At 42.8% G+C, this 17,087-nt stretch overlaps 1 protein-coding gene across 2 annotated transcripts in view; it reads left to right on the forward strand.

Moving 5' to 3' along the window:
- Positions 1-12,781, forward strand: part of VIPR2 (vasoactive intestinal peptide receptor 2) — a 165,904-nt gene extending 153,123 nt beyond the window's left edge. For both annotated transcript variants that reach the window (XM_056519545.1, XM_056519547.1), the window contains 4 exons: positions 3,007-3,098; positions 4,975-5,104; positions 5,188-5,229; positions 12,252-12,781. In XM_056519545.1, coding sequence (XP_056375520.1) covers positions 3,007-3,098; positions 4,975-5,104; positions 5,188-5,229; positions 12,252-12,425 — 438 coding nt within the window. In that variant the 3' untranslated portion in view covers positions 12,426-12,781. The remainder of the gene's footprint in view (positions 1-3,006; positions 3,099-4,974; positions 5,105-5,187; positions 5,230-12,251) is intronic.
- The last annotated feature ends 4,306 nt before the right edge of the window (positions 12,782-17,087 follow it).

Genomic DNA, 17,087 nt, shown 5'->3' on the forward strand with positions numbered 1-17,087 from the left:
CACTGAAGACAAGCAGGGCTCTGTACACTGAGGACAGGCAGGGCTCTGTACACTGAGGACAAGCAGGGCCCTGTACACTGAGGACAAGCAGGGCTCTGTACACTGTGGACAAGCAGGGCTCTGTACACTGAGGACAAGCAGGGCTCTGTACACTGAGGACAAGCAGGGCTCTGTACACTGAGGACAAGCAGGGCTCTGTACACTGAGGACAAGCAGGGCTCTCTACACTGAGGACAAGCAGGACTCTCTACAGTGAGGACAAGCAGGGCTCTGTAGTGAGGACAAACAGGGCTTTGTACACTGAGAACAAGCCGGGCTCTGTACACTGAGGACAAGCAGGGCTCTGTACACTAAGGACAAGCAGGGCTCTGTACACTGAGGACAAGCAGGAGTCTGTACACTGACGACAAGCAGGGCTCTGTACACCGAGGACAAGCAGGGCTCTGTGCACTGAGGACAAGCAGAGCTCTGTACACTGAGGACAAGCAGGGCTCTGTACAGTGAGGACAAGCAGGGCTCTGTGCACTGAGGACAAACCGGGCTCTGTACACTGAGGACAAGCAGAACTCTGTACAGTGAGGACAAGCAGGGCTCTGTACACCGAGGACAAGCAGGGCTCTGTACACTGAGGACAAGCAGAGCTCTGTACACTGAGGACAAGCAGGGCTCTGTACAGTGAGGACAAGCAGGGCTCTGTGCACTGAGGACAAACCAGGCTCTGTACACTGAGGACAAGCAGAACTCTGTACAGTGAGGACAAGCAGGGCTCTGTATAGTGGGGACAGGCAGGGCTCTGTACACTGAGGACAGGCAGAGCTCTGTACACTGAGGACAAGCAGGGCCCTGTACACTGAGGACAAGCAGGGCTCTGTACACTGAGGACAAGCAGGGCTCTGTACACTGAGGACAATCAGGGCTCTGTACACTGAGGACAAGCAGTGCTCTGTACACTGAGGACAAGCAGGGCTCTGTACACTGAGGACAAGCAGGGCTCTGTACACTGAGGACAAGCAGGGCTCTCTACACTGAGGACAAGCAGGGCTCTCTACAGTGAGGACAAGCAGGGCTCTGTAGTGAGGACAAACAGGGCTCTGTACACTGAGAACAAGCAGGGCTCTGTACACTGAGGACAAGCAGGGCTCTGTACACTAAGGACAAGCAGGGCTCTGTACACTGAGGACAAGCAGTAGTCTGTACACTGACGACAAGCAGGGCTCTGTACACCGAGGACAAGCAGGGCTCTGTGCACTGAAAACAAGCAGAGCTCTGTACACTGAGGACAAGCATTTTTTTTATAATCTTAGAAATGCCTTTTTTTCTGCCTGGTAGTGTGCTCACTTACCAGGCAGACTTCCCTTGCAGGCACGATGTCACTGATGCCTGCTGGGGGGCCAACTTCCGCCCTTAGATCACCTATACAGGGTGCCTCCAGCTGTTTCACCAGTACAACTCCCAGGTTGCCCTGACATCTATTGGCTGTCAGGGCATGCTGGGAGTTGTAGTGGTGAAACAACTGGAGGCACCTTGTGTTGAAGACAATGGCCATTATTTACTAAAGTCAATAAGACTCTTTTTCTTGGTTATTGCACCTAAATTTTAGTCGCACAGCCGACATTTTAGAAAACACTCGGAGTGTTTTTTTTCAGTCTTAAATGGGTGTGTTTTATGCAAAAATGGGCGTTTTACCGACAAAAAAAAACTCGGGGTACTTCCAAAATCACTAGAGAAAAAGTGTGAGTTTGCCTCACACAATAACCGACAGTCAAGAGGCCGAGTGAAATTCCCAAAATTGAGTTATTCCTAACAAGGGACTGTTTGCCGTTGTGTTTTGTGTTAAAGTAACTTGTTTTATAACCTGAAAACATTTTGTACAGTTCAACACTTTTATGAATAACATATTGAAGGCTTTTGTGATAGTTAATGTTTATATATTTTTTTCTTTTTAACACATTTTCAATATTAGGTTTAAATAAATTTAACACCCAAGCTGATGAACAAGGAGAATTGTTGTAATGTTTGAGAAATGATAACACTTGAATACTTTTGATTCATGGAAACATTTTGAAACAAACAAGTCTAAACCATTTTGACTCACACAACTAATTTCTTTAGCTCAGAGTTTGTGCGACACAATTGACTAGTGCGACACAAAAAAACGTGCGACAAAAAAATAACCGACATGTGCGACAGAATAGTAAATAAGCCTGAAAAAAAAGACGAGTGATATTGAAATCACTCCAGAATAATCACTCCACTCTTAGTGAATCAGGGCCAATATCTTTGTTTTGGCCACGCAACCCGCTCCTCCGAACAACGCAACCCCAAACCCTGCAACCCGCTCACCAAAAAAAAGTTGGTGACAGTGCCCATTTAACTCCCAACATGCCTGGACAGCCTTTGGCTGGGAGTTGTAGTATTGTAACAGCTGGAGACACACCTTGTGGAAAACACTGGTTTATAGATCAGAAAGATGCACCGTTCTATTCTGTTAAAGGGTAGCTCCCACCATCCTATTGTTTTTTTTTTTGCTAGCCCGTTCCCCCCCCCCCCCCCCACTATGGCACTAGCCCGTTCCCTCCTCCCCCCCCCCCGCCCCGCATACCCCGTTCCCTCATTACACTTGCAGTTACTGCAGAGTCTGGCAGCGGGCGTGCAGGGACAGTGGCGGCAACGAGGCGGCGGCGATGTGCGGGAGGAGTGGCCTCCCAGCCAGTGGCCGGGGAGCCAATGCGCTCGGTCCCGCCTTTCTGATTGACAGGCAGGGAGCGAGTGCAGCCTAACTGAAAAAGGACTGATTGCCACTCCAAAATCAGTCCTTTTTCAGTAGCCGGTTTTTAAATGTAAATTAAACCTTTTTAATGAAAAAAATAATAATAAAAGTATCTTAAAGATATGTTGTAGTACATAAGTACTACACCATATCAAAAAATAAAGTTGGTGACAGTGCCCATTTAAATATTTAATACTAATTTAACAATAATATTTTTTTTGTTTGGTTTTTTACAGGTAAACTTTTGTCTATTTATTAATATCATTCGAATTTTGCTGCAGAAGCTGCGCTCTCCTGATGTGGGTGGCAATGACCAGTCACAATTCAAGTACGTATTACACGTGTTAAAGGCACAGGCACTCAATGGACCTGCCGCCTGCAATTTTGATATAAGACTTTCAATTCTTCATATATAATCCTGCTAAAAAAAAATGTTTTCCCCATATAAGTATATTAGTGGCATATTGTGTGGTATGCTTTGGTATATGTTTTTTTCCCCCCATAGACTCATAGAAATATATTAGTGACGTATTGTGTGGTATAAGTTTTTCCCCATAAAAGTTTACTATTTACGTATGGTTTTTCCCCCATGAAAGTATATTAGTGATATATTGTGTGGTATGCTGTGGTATACATTTTTCCCCCGCATAAAAGTATATTAGTAACGTATTGTGTGGTATTAGTTTTTTTTTTTTTTTGCTTGTTTTACAGTTTTGACATAATTTTACATATTAACAAAAAAATAAGTATATTTTTGAAACGGATACAAACAGATACAAAGGTGTACCTTAAACAAAAACGTATAACACAAAATGTATAAAACTTTGAACCAAGTTGGTCTTGCTATGGTACATGCATTTGTGTCATTGGGTTGGTCACTGGTGGTTTCTCCCTGCGTTACCAGCCATGATTGATAGATCTCTCACAGTTTTTATAAAGGAAGAGATCTATCCATCGAAGCCGGCAGGGCAGGAAGAAACCACTGTGGTGGCAGGTTCCTTTCAACAGCATATCAATAAGAACTGTAAAAAGATATTTCAAGGTGAAAACAGAATCTAAAGGAATTGTCTCCTTATAAATACCCATTTTTTACATACCCTTTTGTGAATTCTGACTTAATAGATCAGTGTCCTCTTAGGAACCACCTCTCTAAAAGTGAAGAGTAGTTAAAAAGAGTATCTCTTGCTCTGGAGGACCTCTCCTGTATTACATGGTCACCCCATTGATTAGAATAGGCACAGCTTAAAGGGGTACTCCGCCCCTAGACATCTTATGCCCTATCCAAAGGATCTCGGTTGCGGCACCCCAGACATCTTGTGTACGGAGCGAACTTCGCTCCGTGCTGGATGACTGGCGAGGCAGGGTGGAGGCTTGTGTCGTCACGGTCACGCCCTGCTCGGGACGTCATGGTCACGCCCCCTCAATGCAAGTCTAAGGGAGGGGGCGTGATGGACGTCACGCCCCCTCCCATAGACTTGCAGTGAGGTGGCGTGGCCATGATGTCACGAGCAGGGAGCGGCCGTGATTTCACGAGCCTCTGGCGCTGCACCCTGTGCTCTAAACAAATGACCGGTGCAGCAGGGAGATCACGGGGGGCCCCAGCGGTGGCACCCCCGCGATCAGACATCTTCTCCCCTATCCTTTGGATAGGGGATAAGTTGTCTAGGGGCGGAGTACCCCTTTAATGCCTAATTTCTCCTGTGATGGTGCTACAGGGATATTGATCACTTACTGTCCATCTTCCCCGTAGATTACAGCTGATACCTGTACGTCTCAGCAGGCTTTCACTTTGTGATTGGGAGATTTATTTAATAAAAAAAATTGTTTAAAAAAAATCAACAATAGTAAAATAGAACAAAACCTAAATCTAAATAGTTTTTTTTTTTTTGTAATTGTATTGACCCACAAAATGCATATAATGTGTCATTATAGTTGCGCTGGGGTGGGTGTTCAATATTACTATAGATTATGAGCTTCAATGCACATGTGGTCCTGCATAAAACAAGACCTCACATGGCCCTCTAAGGGGAAAATAGAAATAATTTGGCTCTTTAATGGTGAGGAGAAAAAAGCGAAAATTCTAAATAAAAATAGGCTGTGTCATGAACGGGTTAACTATGCTAACAGAACATAAATTTAGACACCAATATGAAATAATCTGTATGCTTTGAGTCTTCATAGAGCTTTTTCTTGCTTTATTACAGGCGACTCACAAAATCTACCCTTTTGCTCATACCACTGTTTGGAGTTCACTATATGGTATTTGCTGTATTTCCAATGGCAAGTTTTAGTGAATGTCAGATATGGTTTGAACTTTGCATTGGATCATTTCAGGTAATCCAGAAATAATTAAAATATTCTGAAAAAACTCCCTCACTTTATCAGTATTTTAAAAGAAAAAAATCTTTATTTTATAGGGATTGGTGGTCGCAATTCTATACTGTTTCCTGAATACAGAAGTAAGTACAGTTTGTGTTTTTGGTATTTTCATTCTCAATGATCCTATTCCAGTTTGTAACAAATTTTTTTTTCACTTTTGTAGTATTTGATAGATATTCTGCCTTCTCTACTTCGTTTTAATATGTTATTTATGATGTGTTTCCAATGGTTAGAGCCACTGCTTTCACGGTATTTGCTTTCTATATTTCTATGAGGCTGGCTGGGATTCTGAGAGCATTACCTACACTATACTACACACTAAAGGTGGCCATATATTTTATATAACTGTTGGCCAAACATCCACTCAGCAAATAGTTATCTCTCCTAACCTTCTAATACACATGGATGTTTGGTACAAGCAAACGTTCATGTGTGGTCTATGGGTAGGGGTAAGCCACCTTATTCCTCCCAGAACAAAAGGGTCAAGCGGTGAAAACCCAACACCCCAACTCAGATGGAGAATTGTAAAGCTGAACCCACCAAAAAGAGCAGCTTTGGCCAACTTAAGTCTAAGGGGTATGGGCATCTTAAAGGTGTTATCCACCATAAGGTTACTTTAGTACTTACCTGCCAGACAGCAGTGGACATTCTTAAGAAGGATCTGTGCTTGTCTTGGGGTTAAATGGCTGTGTTGTGAGACCACCATACCGCTGCTGCTTTCTTTTTGTAAATAGCTATTTCCTGTTTATGTTCCCTCTCTCCAACTACAATTCCCAAAATCCCTTGCTTGTAAGTGTGAGGTCACTTTTTTCCCTCCCACACATCAGTCACCCCCCGTATTGCAGCACAGCTGAGCTTCCTTCCATGCCTGCTGTGCTTTTAACTACAATTCCCTGCAGCCCTGTGGAGAATTATCGGGGCAAACATCACATAAGAATTGTGAGACCAACCATCAAACACAGGTAAAGACACTATGTTATGAACTACACTAACTTTACAGCCCCTGTTGCCCATTCAAATAAAAAAAAATCCTGGAATACCCCTTTCAGGCAAGTCCCATTCATTGTTCACATTACCACCAATTGGAGAGCAGTGTGCCCTTTTGCATGGGTTTATTTTATCATTCATATACTAAAGCCAGCATTTTAACTAGGTTTTGAAACTGATGCTCTGGCTTTGGGATAGGCCATCAGTATTAAAGTCAGATAAAAACTCTTTAGTAAATAATACCTTAATACATGTTCAGTGCCTACTATAGTAGGATGTTGGCTTCAAAAGATTAGTTTACCGTGTTTAGTTTATTTCCCTCTTTACTGTTCTAATCGTTGAATATATGCAGCCGCTAATGCTGACTATATACATCAGGCAATTATTAGCAGAACTTACCAATGTCAGCAGACATGGCCGACTATCTAATGTGTACGCCAGCCTCCTGATTATCCTCTGACAGAAGATCATAGGGAATGACGGATATGTTGGATTTCAGCTGCTCAATCTTTTTGTTCTCTGAGATAAGCCATTAAATTAGCCTGGTCACGGCTTTCTCACCCATTCATACTGAGAACATGTTGCACACTCAGGCAAGCATGCATTCATGTGTATGGAGGTTTAGGAGTGGTACATGTTTCTGCACGGTTTTTCTGACTTTTTTTGTAGGTATTATATAGACAGAAAGAGGGATTCAACTCAATGGGGCTGAGCTGCAATACTAGATCCAGTCCATGAGCAAGGAAGACATAATTTCAGATCCTTTATGTTGTTTTCACACTGTGTTAAGCAATGTGCAGCCAATTCCATTTAAGGGTGTGTTCACACGTACACAATTATTGAATACAAAGCCAGAAATGGATCTATATATACTTTCCTTTATAAGAGTATTGTGGTGTCCCAGTACCGCATCTTATACGGTACCTATGTATGTGTGGATCCCCATAGCCAGAGTCCCTAGGACGTAGGGATTCCTGTGATGTAGTCAGGGCCGGCCTTATGTGTTCAGGCGCCCTGTGCGAGCTAGCCTTGTGGCCCCCCCCCCCCCCCCCCCCCATAAACGTGCACAAAGAGGAAAAAAATCTTTGTGACAAATATATATTTTTTTTATGTTTAATCATTCCCCTGCCCCCTTAATCGGTCCCATGTACCCCTTCACCAGCCCCTTGCCCCCCTTAATCAGATGCAGTATAGTTCCCCCACATTAGGTGCAGTATAGCTCTTCACTTTAGGTTCAGTATAGCTCTCCACATTAGGTGCAGTATAGTCCCCCACATTAGGTGCAGTATAGTTCCCCCACATTAGGTGCAGTATAGTTCTCCACATTAGGTGCAGTATAGTCCCCCACATTAGGTGCAGTATAGTCCCCCACATTAGGTGCAGTATAGTTCCCCCCCACATTAGGTGCAGTATAGTTCCCCCGCATTAGGTTCAGTATAGCTCTCCACATTAGGTGCAGTATAGTCCCCCACATTAGGTGCAGTATAACCCCCACATTAGGTGCAGTATAGCCCCCACATTAGGTGCAGTATAGTTCCCCCACATTAGGTGCAGTATAGTTCTCCACATTAGGTGCAGTATAGTCCCCCACATTAGGTGCAGTATAGTCCCCCACATTAGGTGCAGTATAGTTCCCCACATTAGGTGCAGTATAGTTCCCCCCACATTAGGTGCAGTATAGTTCCCCCACATTAGGTGCAGTATAGCTCTCCACATTAGGTGCAGTATAGTTCCCCCACATTAGGTGCAGTATAGTTCCCCCACATTAGGTGCAGTATAGTTCCCCACATTAGGTGCAGTATAGTTCCCCACATTAGGTGCAGTATAGTTCCCTCACATTAGGTGCAGTATAGTTCCCCCCACATTAGGTGCTGTATAGTTCCCCCAAATTAGGTGCAGTATAGTTCCCCACATTAGATAGAAGCAGGTTCCCCACATTAGGTAGTAGCAGGTTCCCCACATTAGGTAGAAGCAGGCTCCCCACATTATGTAGAAGCAGGTTCCCCACATTAGGTAGAAGCAGGTTCCCCACATTAGGTAGAAGCAGGTTCCCCACATTAGGTAGTAGCAGGTTCCCCACATTAGGTAGAAGCAGGTTCCCCACATTAGGTAGAAGCAGGTTACCCACATTAGGTAGTAGCAGGTTCCCCACATTAGGTAGAAGCAGGTTCCCCACATTAGGTAGTAGCGGGTTCCCCACATTAGGTAGAAGCAGGTTCCCCATATTAGGTAGTAGCAGATTCCCCACATTAGGTAGAAGCAGGTTCCCCACATTAGATAGTAGCAGGTTCGCCACATTAGGTAGAAGCAGGCTCTCCAAATTACGTAGAAGCAGGTACCCCACATTACGTAGAAGTAGGTTCCCCACATTACGTAGAAGTAGGTTCCCCATATTAGGTAGAAGCAGGCTCCCCACATTAGGTAGAAGCAGGTTCCCCACATTAGGTAGAAGCAGGTTCCCCACATTAGGTAGTAGCAGGTTCCCCACATCTGGTAGAAGCAGGTTCCCCACATTAGGCAGTAGCAGGTTCCCCACATTAGGTAGAAGCAGGTTCCCCACATTAGGTAGAAGCAGGTTACCCACATTAGGTAGTAGCAGGTTCCCCACATTAGGTATAAGCAGGTTCCCCACATTAGGTAGTAGCGGGTTCCCCACATTAGGTAGTAGCGGGTTCCCCACATTAGGTAGAAGCAGGTTCCCCATATTAGGTAGTAGCAGATTCCCCACATTAGGTAGAAGCAGGTTCCCCACATTAGGTAGTAGCAGGTTCCCCACATTTGGTAGAAGCAGGTTCCCCACATTACATAGAAGTAGGTTCCCCCCCCCCCCCCGGACTCACACACACACAGACAGACACGCACACATGTACACACAGACACAGACAGGCACCCACACATGCACACACACAGACAGACACCCACACATGTACACACACGTGCACACAAACATAGACACACTTACCTGTCCTGCACAGCATTCTTCTCTCTGTCGGCGGCCTGACGAGTGACGTCACTGACGTGCGGGTCTGCGGAGGGTCGTCACATGTGCGATGTCCCTCTTCAGACTCGGGCCGGCCAGCCAACCGGAGACGCGGAGGAGGGCGGGGTAAGTGAAACCTCTCTGTGTAATGAAGAAAACTGTGCCCTGAAGCAGAATGTGACTCTCCGCATAGGGACACAGTTGAGGGAGGGTAGTGGGAATGGAATGAGAGGGAGCAGCCTGCAAAGCAGAAAACTGTGTCCCTGTGCGGAGGGTCACATTCTGCTACAGGGCACAGTTTTCTTCATTACACCAGCATTTAGCGCTTCTTGCCCGAAGCAGCGCTGAATGTCTGAAGAAGTTACCTGCCCGGCACCTCACACCGGAACTGGACGTCGGGCAATACAAATTACATTTTCCTGGTGCGCGCTGTGTCGGCCGCCTGGCGTCCCTGTTGCTATGGCGCCCTGTGCGGCCGCACAGCTCGCACACCCCTAAGGCCGGCCCTGGATGTAGTCTACCCCTTGTCGCCTCTATTCCAGCTCATAGATCAGTAATTTATGTAAAGGTAATGTAAATACAGTAATATATATGTAAATAAATAGTTAATTACCGGTTCCATAGAGTTGCAGGACCTGCGGGTCACATGACTAGGTAAACTCTATGGTATTAAGCTTAAGGACCTTTGGAGGCCCTGTCACGTAAGCAATCCCATTACTCTCTGTAATGGTGAGTGACAGATGTTCGGACCAATCGAATTCGCCACGCCCCCCTGTCCATATAAGGGAGTGGCGGCCATCTTCTCTGTCTCTTGCTCCTGTACTCCTGACGTGGAAAGACCTGTACAGCAACTAACGCATTGAGTTAGGCCCGAACCTTGCGGCAACGGCTGAGTAATCCAGAATATAGAGTGTATCAATTCCCAGACACTCTGCAGCATCACCTAATATAACCCCTAAATCCGGACGGATCTGCAAATATCTACCCTAAATTCAGAGACTGTCTAAATAGCTCAAGGTCCGCAACAACTGTCAGTCACCAAGTAATATAAGGACTGTTTGTACGAGACTGTTACTGTGCCTTGGATGTATCACAAGCACTTAAGTAAAGTTGTTCAAGTTCAAGTTCAATCTCCTCTTGGCGTCACGAACTATAGGGTTAACATTAACCCCTCATATACCGATACCATACCACCACTACCATACACCCCCCAAGGGCTACCATAGGATGTTCACACTGAGGAATTGGAGAGGAATTTGCTAAAATCATTCCGCTCGCGTATTCTGCTCCAATTCCGCCCTGAATGAAATTTCCATCAACTTTATAGGGGTACTCAGCTGAAAACATTGTATCTCATATCCAAAGGAAAGGGGATAAGATGTTAGATCGCGGGGGTCCCGCCGCTGTGGACTCCCTGCGATCTCCGCTGCAGCAACCCGTCATTTGGCACACAGAGTGAACGTCTATGTACTAGCCCCATCCTATGCATCATTCCATCTTGCTGCTCCTCCATTTGGGGTTTGCTATTTTCATTTTCTTTGGTAGATATTCATGAGTGTGTTCTGGCAACTTTTATATATATATATTGTATTTATCCACATGGTGTACATTCTTGATACTTTACTATATCCTAGCTCACTCAGTTCTTCATATATGTGACATCTGCTATTGTCTTGGAGCATACAGCAACTCATTGTTTATTGGAGGACGGGGTCTGTGGGGAGGGGGTTCATAGCCCTTCTCCTATGTTGTGTGTTGCTCTTTATGAGCATTTTTAAATGCTTTTAATGCCCTTGTCTATGTATTTGTTATTTGCATATAATTGCAATAAATGAAGAATATATCCATTATTTGTAGAATTTTAGATGTGTACTTTATACAGCAATAGCTTTTTCTTGGTGTGAATATGTTTGTGGTTTTGCTGAGAGTAGCACCCAGTATACAATATTTATAGGTTGAGCCCCCCTTTCTTTGTGTTTAGGCTATGTACTAGCCATCACACCCCCTCCCATAGACATAAATGGAGAAGGCGTGGCGTGACATCATGAACGCAGAAGCTGCAAGCTTCCGTCTTCCGGATGCTGACGCTGCCAGCCCAGAGATCGCGGGGGGTCCCCAGCTGCGGGACCCCTGCGATCTTACATCTTGTTTCCAATGAAGTACTCCTATAATGGACTTTCTGCCTCTCACAAGCAGAATTCCGATGCTGAATTCTATTCTGCCAGAAAATTGAACAAATGTTCATTCTTCTGGCAGAATCTGCTTGTAAAAGCCTATTGAAGTCAATGGGACTTTTTTTTCTTTCCTGAAAAAGTCAGTTTGGAGCGGAAATGAAGCGGAAATGGCTGAAATTCCTCCCCAACATCATTTGCTCCTCCTCCTGAATTCTGCTTGTAATTTCCGCTTCAATTCCGTGGCAAGCAGAGAATGTCATATTTCAACATTCTCCTGACCAAAATGATTCCTCTTCAATTCCTCCCTACTAGTGTTGAGCGGCATAGGCCATATTCGAATTCGCGAATATTCGCGAATATATGGACGAATATTCGTCATATATTCGCGAATATTCGCATATTCATTATATTCTCGTTTTATTTTCGCATATACGAAAATTAACATATGTGAAAATTAGCATATACAAAGTTAGTGTACGCGAAAATTCGCATATGCGAATATTAGCATATGCGAATTTTCGCACGCCAGTCTCACACAGTAGTATTACAGCCTTCTTTACACCACACAAGCTGGAAGAAGAGAGGGGTGATCACTGTGATGTGTACTGTGAAGGAAAAAAAAAAAAAAAAAACGAATATTCGTAATTACGAATATATAGCGCTATATTCGTGAAATTCGTGAATTCGCGAATATGCAATATTCGCGAATAATATTCGAATTGCGAATATTCGCGAGCAACACTACTCCCTACGTGTCCTCCATTCGTAATCTGTTTCTGGCTGTGAATCCATCCTAGGGGCCTTCACTTTTTCATATATTCATTTCATTCTTTACTCAACATACTGGAGTCGGTGAGTATCATGTTTTGCTTCCATGATGAGTTATGATGCTTCAATGACCTGTATAATACACAATAAAATATTGTTCTTTTGTTACCACTGATATATTTTCCTCTTACAGGTTCAAGGAGAATTAAAAAGAAAATGGGGGAGTCTTTATCTGAACAGATACTTAAACCGAGATTACCGCCTCCACAGTCTATCCATTTCCCGTAATGGCTCTGAATGTGTATCTCAGTTCAAAAGAAACTCAAGGGCGCCATCCATCATGCAAACGGAAACAACAGTCATTTAACATCTACAAGTCTTAGGCAAGCAACAGTGGTGCAAAGGACTAAATATAACCTGCAGAGATGAATGGGATCAGCTAAATACATCTGTACAGTTAGTCAGGGCTACTGCAGCCCAGATGACCAATGGGCTTCTCTATGAACTTCAAGACTTCATTATAACACTTTATGCTCTTTAGGCTTTTACTACCATTTATTTTAATCTAATTTATTATAACAATGTATCTTTGTCTATGTTTTGTGGATGTATTCAGTTTATTTGAGCATTTAAGTTTATACTCATATGTAGAGATGAGCGAACTTACAGTAAATTCGATTCATCACGAACTTCTCAGCTCGGCAGTTGATGACTTTTCCTGCATAAATTAGTTCAGCTTTCAGGTGCTCCGGTGGGCTGGAAAAGGTGGATACAGTCCTAGGAAAGAGTCTCCTAGAACTGTATCCACCTTTTCCAGCCCACAGGAGCACCTGAAAACTGAACTAATTTATGCAGGAAAAGTCATCAACTGCCGAGCCGAGAAGTTTGTGACGAATCGACAGTTCGCTCATCTCTATTCATATGGACTGGTAAAAGCTGGCAAAGAATTGTGTATTTATGTATATTTCTGTAAAATGTATGACTTGTTATGAAAAATATCTAACAAACTGATTTTCTCACTAAGATGAGTATTGTAAAGTTCCGGAAAGTATCACTTTTGTAAACAGATTGTGCATGCCTTGACTATGCTATTGTCATATTTAATATTCCATCATCTTTAAGGGTCTATTCACACGTACAGTATTCTGCGCATATTTGATGCGCAGGATTTCAAGCTGTGTTCAGTTTACATTAAAATCTGTAGCAGAAAATCCTGCGCATCAAATCTGCGCGTCAAATCTGCACAGAATACTGTACGTGTGAATAGACCATTAAGGTGTATTCTGGATAATATAAATATATAAATATATTTAATTTTTTATTTTTTTCAACTAAAGAATCAGACTCAGTCTCCTCTATAACATATACTTACCTTGCCTGTTCCCCCACTGCAAAGAAGCATGTGCCTGATTCTCTATTAAAAAATATATAGAAATAAATATAAATATATATATATATATATATATATATATATAATATCTGGAATACCCCTTTACAAAGGACTTATTATTGGAGTATCACTATTTATTTTATTTGAGAAGGTAAAAGCCCATGATAAAAATAATTATCAAGCCATAACATTTTTTTAAAGTGTTTTTATGGCACATTCAGAATATATAAATAACCCAACTTGTTTGATTAGTTATATTTTGTATAAATATAACTAATCTACTTATATAGTTATTTTATTACTCCCGTGATTCAAATAAAACACATGTTCAAGTAAAATACATATTGATATGCTCAAAGTAAGTATTCTAATATAAGAAAGAGGATCTGTCCCCTTTCAAGGTTTTTTTTTTCTCACACTTTTCAGAAATGTAAAAATATGAAGAATAATCCTTTGTATGTTATGAAGAATGTTTTTTTTTTAGACTCAAGGACTTCCTTAAACATTCCTACACGCCTTTACAATGAGATTTCCCAGTCTGTCCTGACTGGGAGTGCAATAGAGAAGAACCCGGAAAGACTAACACCACTTCTACTGGTCCTGCCATGTATTCATACGGTGACACCTATTTTTTGTCACAGAAGCCAAAATGTCAACCTTGGATTTTCATTTATTATTTATGAGAATATTCTAATTTGTACTAAACTGCCACCTGCTAGGACTGTGAAATAAGGTCTGCAGGATTATTACCTCACCCAATTTCGCACTGGTGCTCCGCTCACCCCGGTGCCTGTGTTTGTAAGGTGAACCTATTGCTCTTAGCCCAGATGGAACACTACTTTACAGGGAAGGATACCTGCAGAAAGGCTGGGCCTTGTGGTGCCACAGCCTTGCCATGGTCACAGGCTCGAGGGGTTCCTACAGGTTTCCTTGGTTCCTAGAGGGTTGGAGCAGGTCAAATTTGTACATTTGAGGGTATTGCTGGAGAGGTTGTGGTCAATGAATGTTGGACTTGATGGTTAACTTAAAATAAAGGCAGCCTCTTCTCTCTACCAATCCTAAAACAACAATAGGTCATTTGCAGTTGACAGTGATGAGGTGAGTATGCAGTAGTGTTTTATTTGATTGCTCCAAGTAAATAAACCAAGTTACATGAACATTAATAGGGTTGTCTGGTCTTGAAAACCTGTTCTCAAACATCCTATTCTGATTTAAAGGGGTACTGCAGTGTAGGAAAATGTATCCCCTATCAAAAGGATAGGAGATAAGTGTCTGATCATGGGTGGTCCAATCACTGTCACCCCCTTGGGATTTCCTGCATGGCACTCCGGCTCTCCTCACGTACATAGGGGGGGTTGGCATGCACCCTCCATTCATCTCAATAGGAGAGCTGGAGATACATGAGTACAACATATAGAGATGAATGGAGAACACATGCTGACCCCTGCTCCATGCGTGAAGAGAGCCAGAGCGCTGTGCAAGAGAATGGGGGGGGGGGGGTCCCAGCAGTTGAAAAACCTGCGATCAGACACTTACCACCGATCCATTGGATAGGTGTTAAACTTTCCTAAACGGCATTCCTCCTTTAATAAAGGATGTCCTTTGTTTAGGACTCGTTTGCCTTATTTGACTTGACAGTAGCTGAAAAGAACATTTCTTACTTTCCCAATACGGGAGATTGATTTCAATGTAAATTGTGTAATACTATATTTACCCTGTGGTGGTGCTGTTGGGAAATTGAACACTTGGTTCCCCCACAAAATAGAGTTGTCCAATGTGGGTCCCAGGAGGAGAAACCCTATGATTATGTTATTATATTTAAAAAAAAAAAAAAGCTGTCATATTTGGGCGACCTCATTGTAAGTAAGCAAACCAAAAACGGGGGACAGGTTGTCTTTATTTATTGTGATCTGAAGTTCAGTAATTGTGATTCTTCTTTGTGCCTCTTGACATGACATTAATGCTTGTGATACCTCTTCTTATATGTATATATACTGTATATATATGATTCTGGAGACACAGGTAGTACAGTTTTACACTGTGCTACTGGTAAACTGATCTGTAGCTTATTTCTTTACTATTTCTTCTCCCACATTGTATAGTTATCTTTCCTAATTCTATTGTTCATATAAATAACTTTATTATATGTTTACGCTTAAATATTCCTTCTACAAACGAGCACAGCAAATATATAGGTACTTAATATACACCCTATTGCCCTCCTATGCATGCAAATTATTCAACATGGCAGTTTAATACAGTATTATGTGGGCATTTTAAAGGGAATGTCTTACCAAGAAAACCTCTGTTCACCATAATAAATGTATCCTGCAGATTCAGCTCCGGATACTCCTGCAGGGGAGATACATACTGGTCATTGGAGTTAATAAGACCATGCAGTACATGAACAGAACACCTTTCCGTGAGCCCTTAAATTCATTTTCATTAGATATTCCCTTTAAGGTCTGGGTATGTAAATATTAGCTCAGCAACCGTAAGAGACATCACAGAACAATTATAGTGTAGTCACATATAGTTACATAGTTCCGAGGTTGAAGAAAGGCAAGAGTCCTTCAAGCTTAAAGAGGTATTCCACTGCCCCAGTGTTTGGAACATTTTCTGCTGGGTGCAGGCTGTGGGGGGTCACAACGTCATGGCCACGACCCTTGTGAGGTCACGTCACGCCCCCTCAATGCAAGTCTATGGGTGGAGGCACGGCCGTGATACATCCCATGACTTTTGTTAGCCTTGGCAGAAGCTGCCTGGCACTGATTGCTAAAGTAGAGTTTACTGTCCACCAGTACCCCCAAGTCCTTTTTGGTAGAAGTTTTACCTAATGTCTTATTATTTAGCATATACAGTCATGGCCCTAAATGTTGGCACCCCTGAAATTTTTCTAGAAAATGAAGCATTTCTCACAGAAAAGGATTGCAGTAACACATGTTTTGCTATACACATATTTATTCCCTTTGTGTGTACTGAAACCAAACCAAAAAAGGGAGGAAAAAAAGATAATTGGACATAATGTCACCAAACTCAAAAAATGGGCTGGACAAAATTATTGGCACCCTTTCAAAATTGTGGAAAAAGAAAATTGTTTCACGCATGTGATGCTCCTTTAAACTCACCTGTGGCAAGTAACAGGTGTGGGCAATATAAAAGTAACACCTGAAAGCAGATAGAAAGGAGAGAAGTTCACTTAGTCTTTGCATTGTGTGTCTGTGTGTGCCACACTAAGCATGGACAACAGAAAGAGGAGAAGAGAACTTTCTGAGGACTTGAGAACCAAAATTGTGGAATAATATCAACAATCTCAAGGTTACAAGTCCATCTCCAGAGATCTAGATTTGCCTTGGTCCACAGTGCGCAACATTATCAAGAAGTTTGCAACCTATGGCACTGTAGCTAATCTCCCTGGGCGTGGACGGAAGAGAAAAATTGATGAGAGGTGTCAACGCAGGATAGTCCGGATGGTGGATAAGCAGCCCCTAACAAGTTCCAAAGATATTCAAGCTGTCCTGCAGGCTCAGGGAGCATCAGTGCTAGCGCAAACTATCAATCGATATTTAAATGAAATGAAACGCTATGGCAGGAGACCCAGGAGGACCCCACTGCTGACACAGAGAAATAAAAAAGCAA

Source organism: Hyla sarda, chromosome 5, assembly GCF_029499605.1.
Source record: "Hyla sarda isolate aHylSar1 chromosome 5, aHylSar1.hap1, whole genome shotgun sequence".
Classification (NCBI taxonomy): domain Eukaryota; kingdom Metazoa; phylum Chordata; class Amphibia; order Anura; family Hylidae; genus Hyla; species Hyla sarda.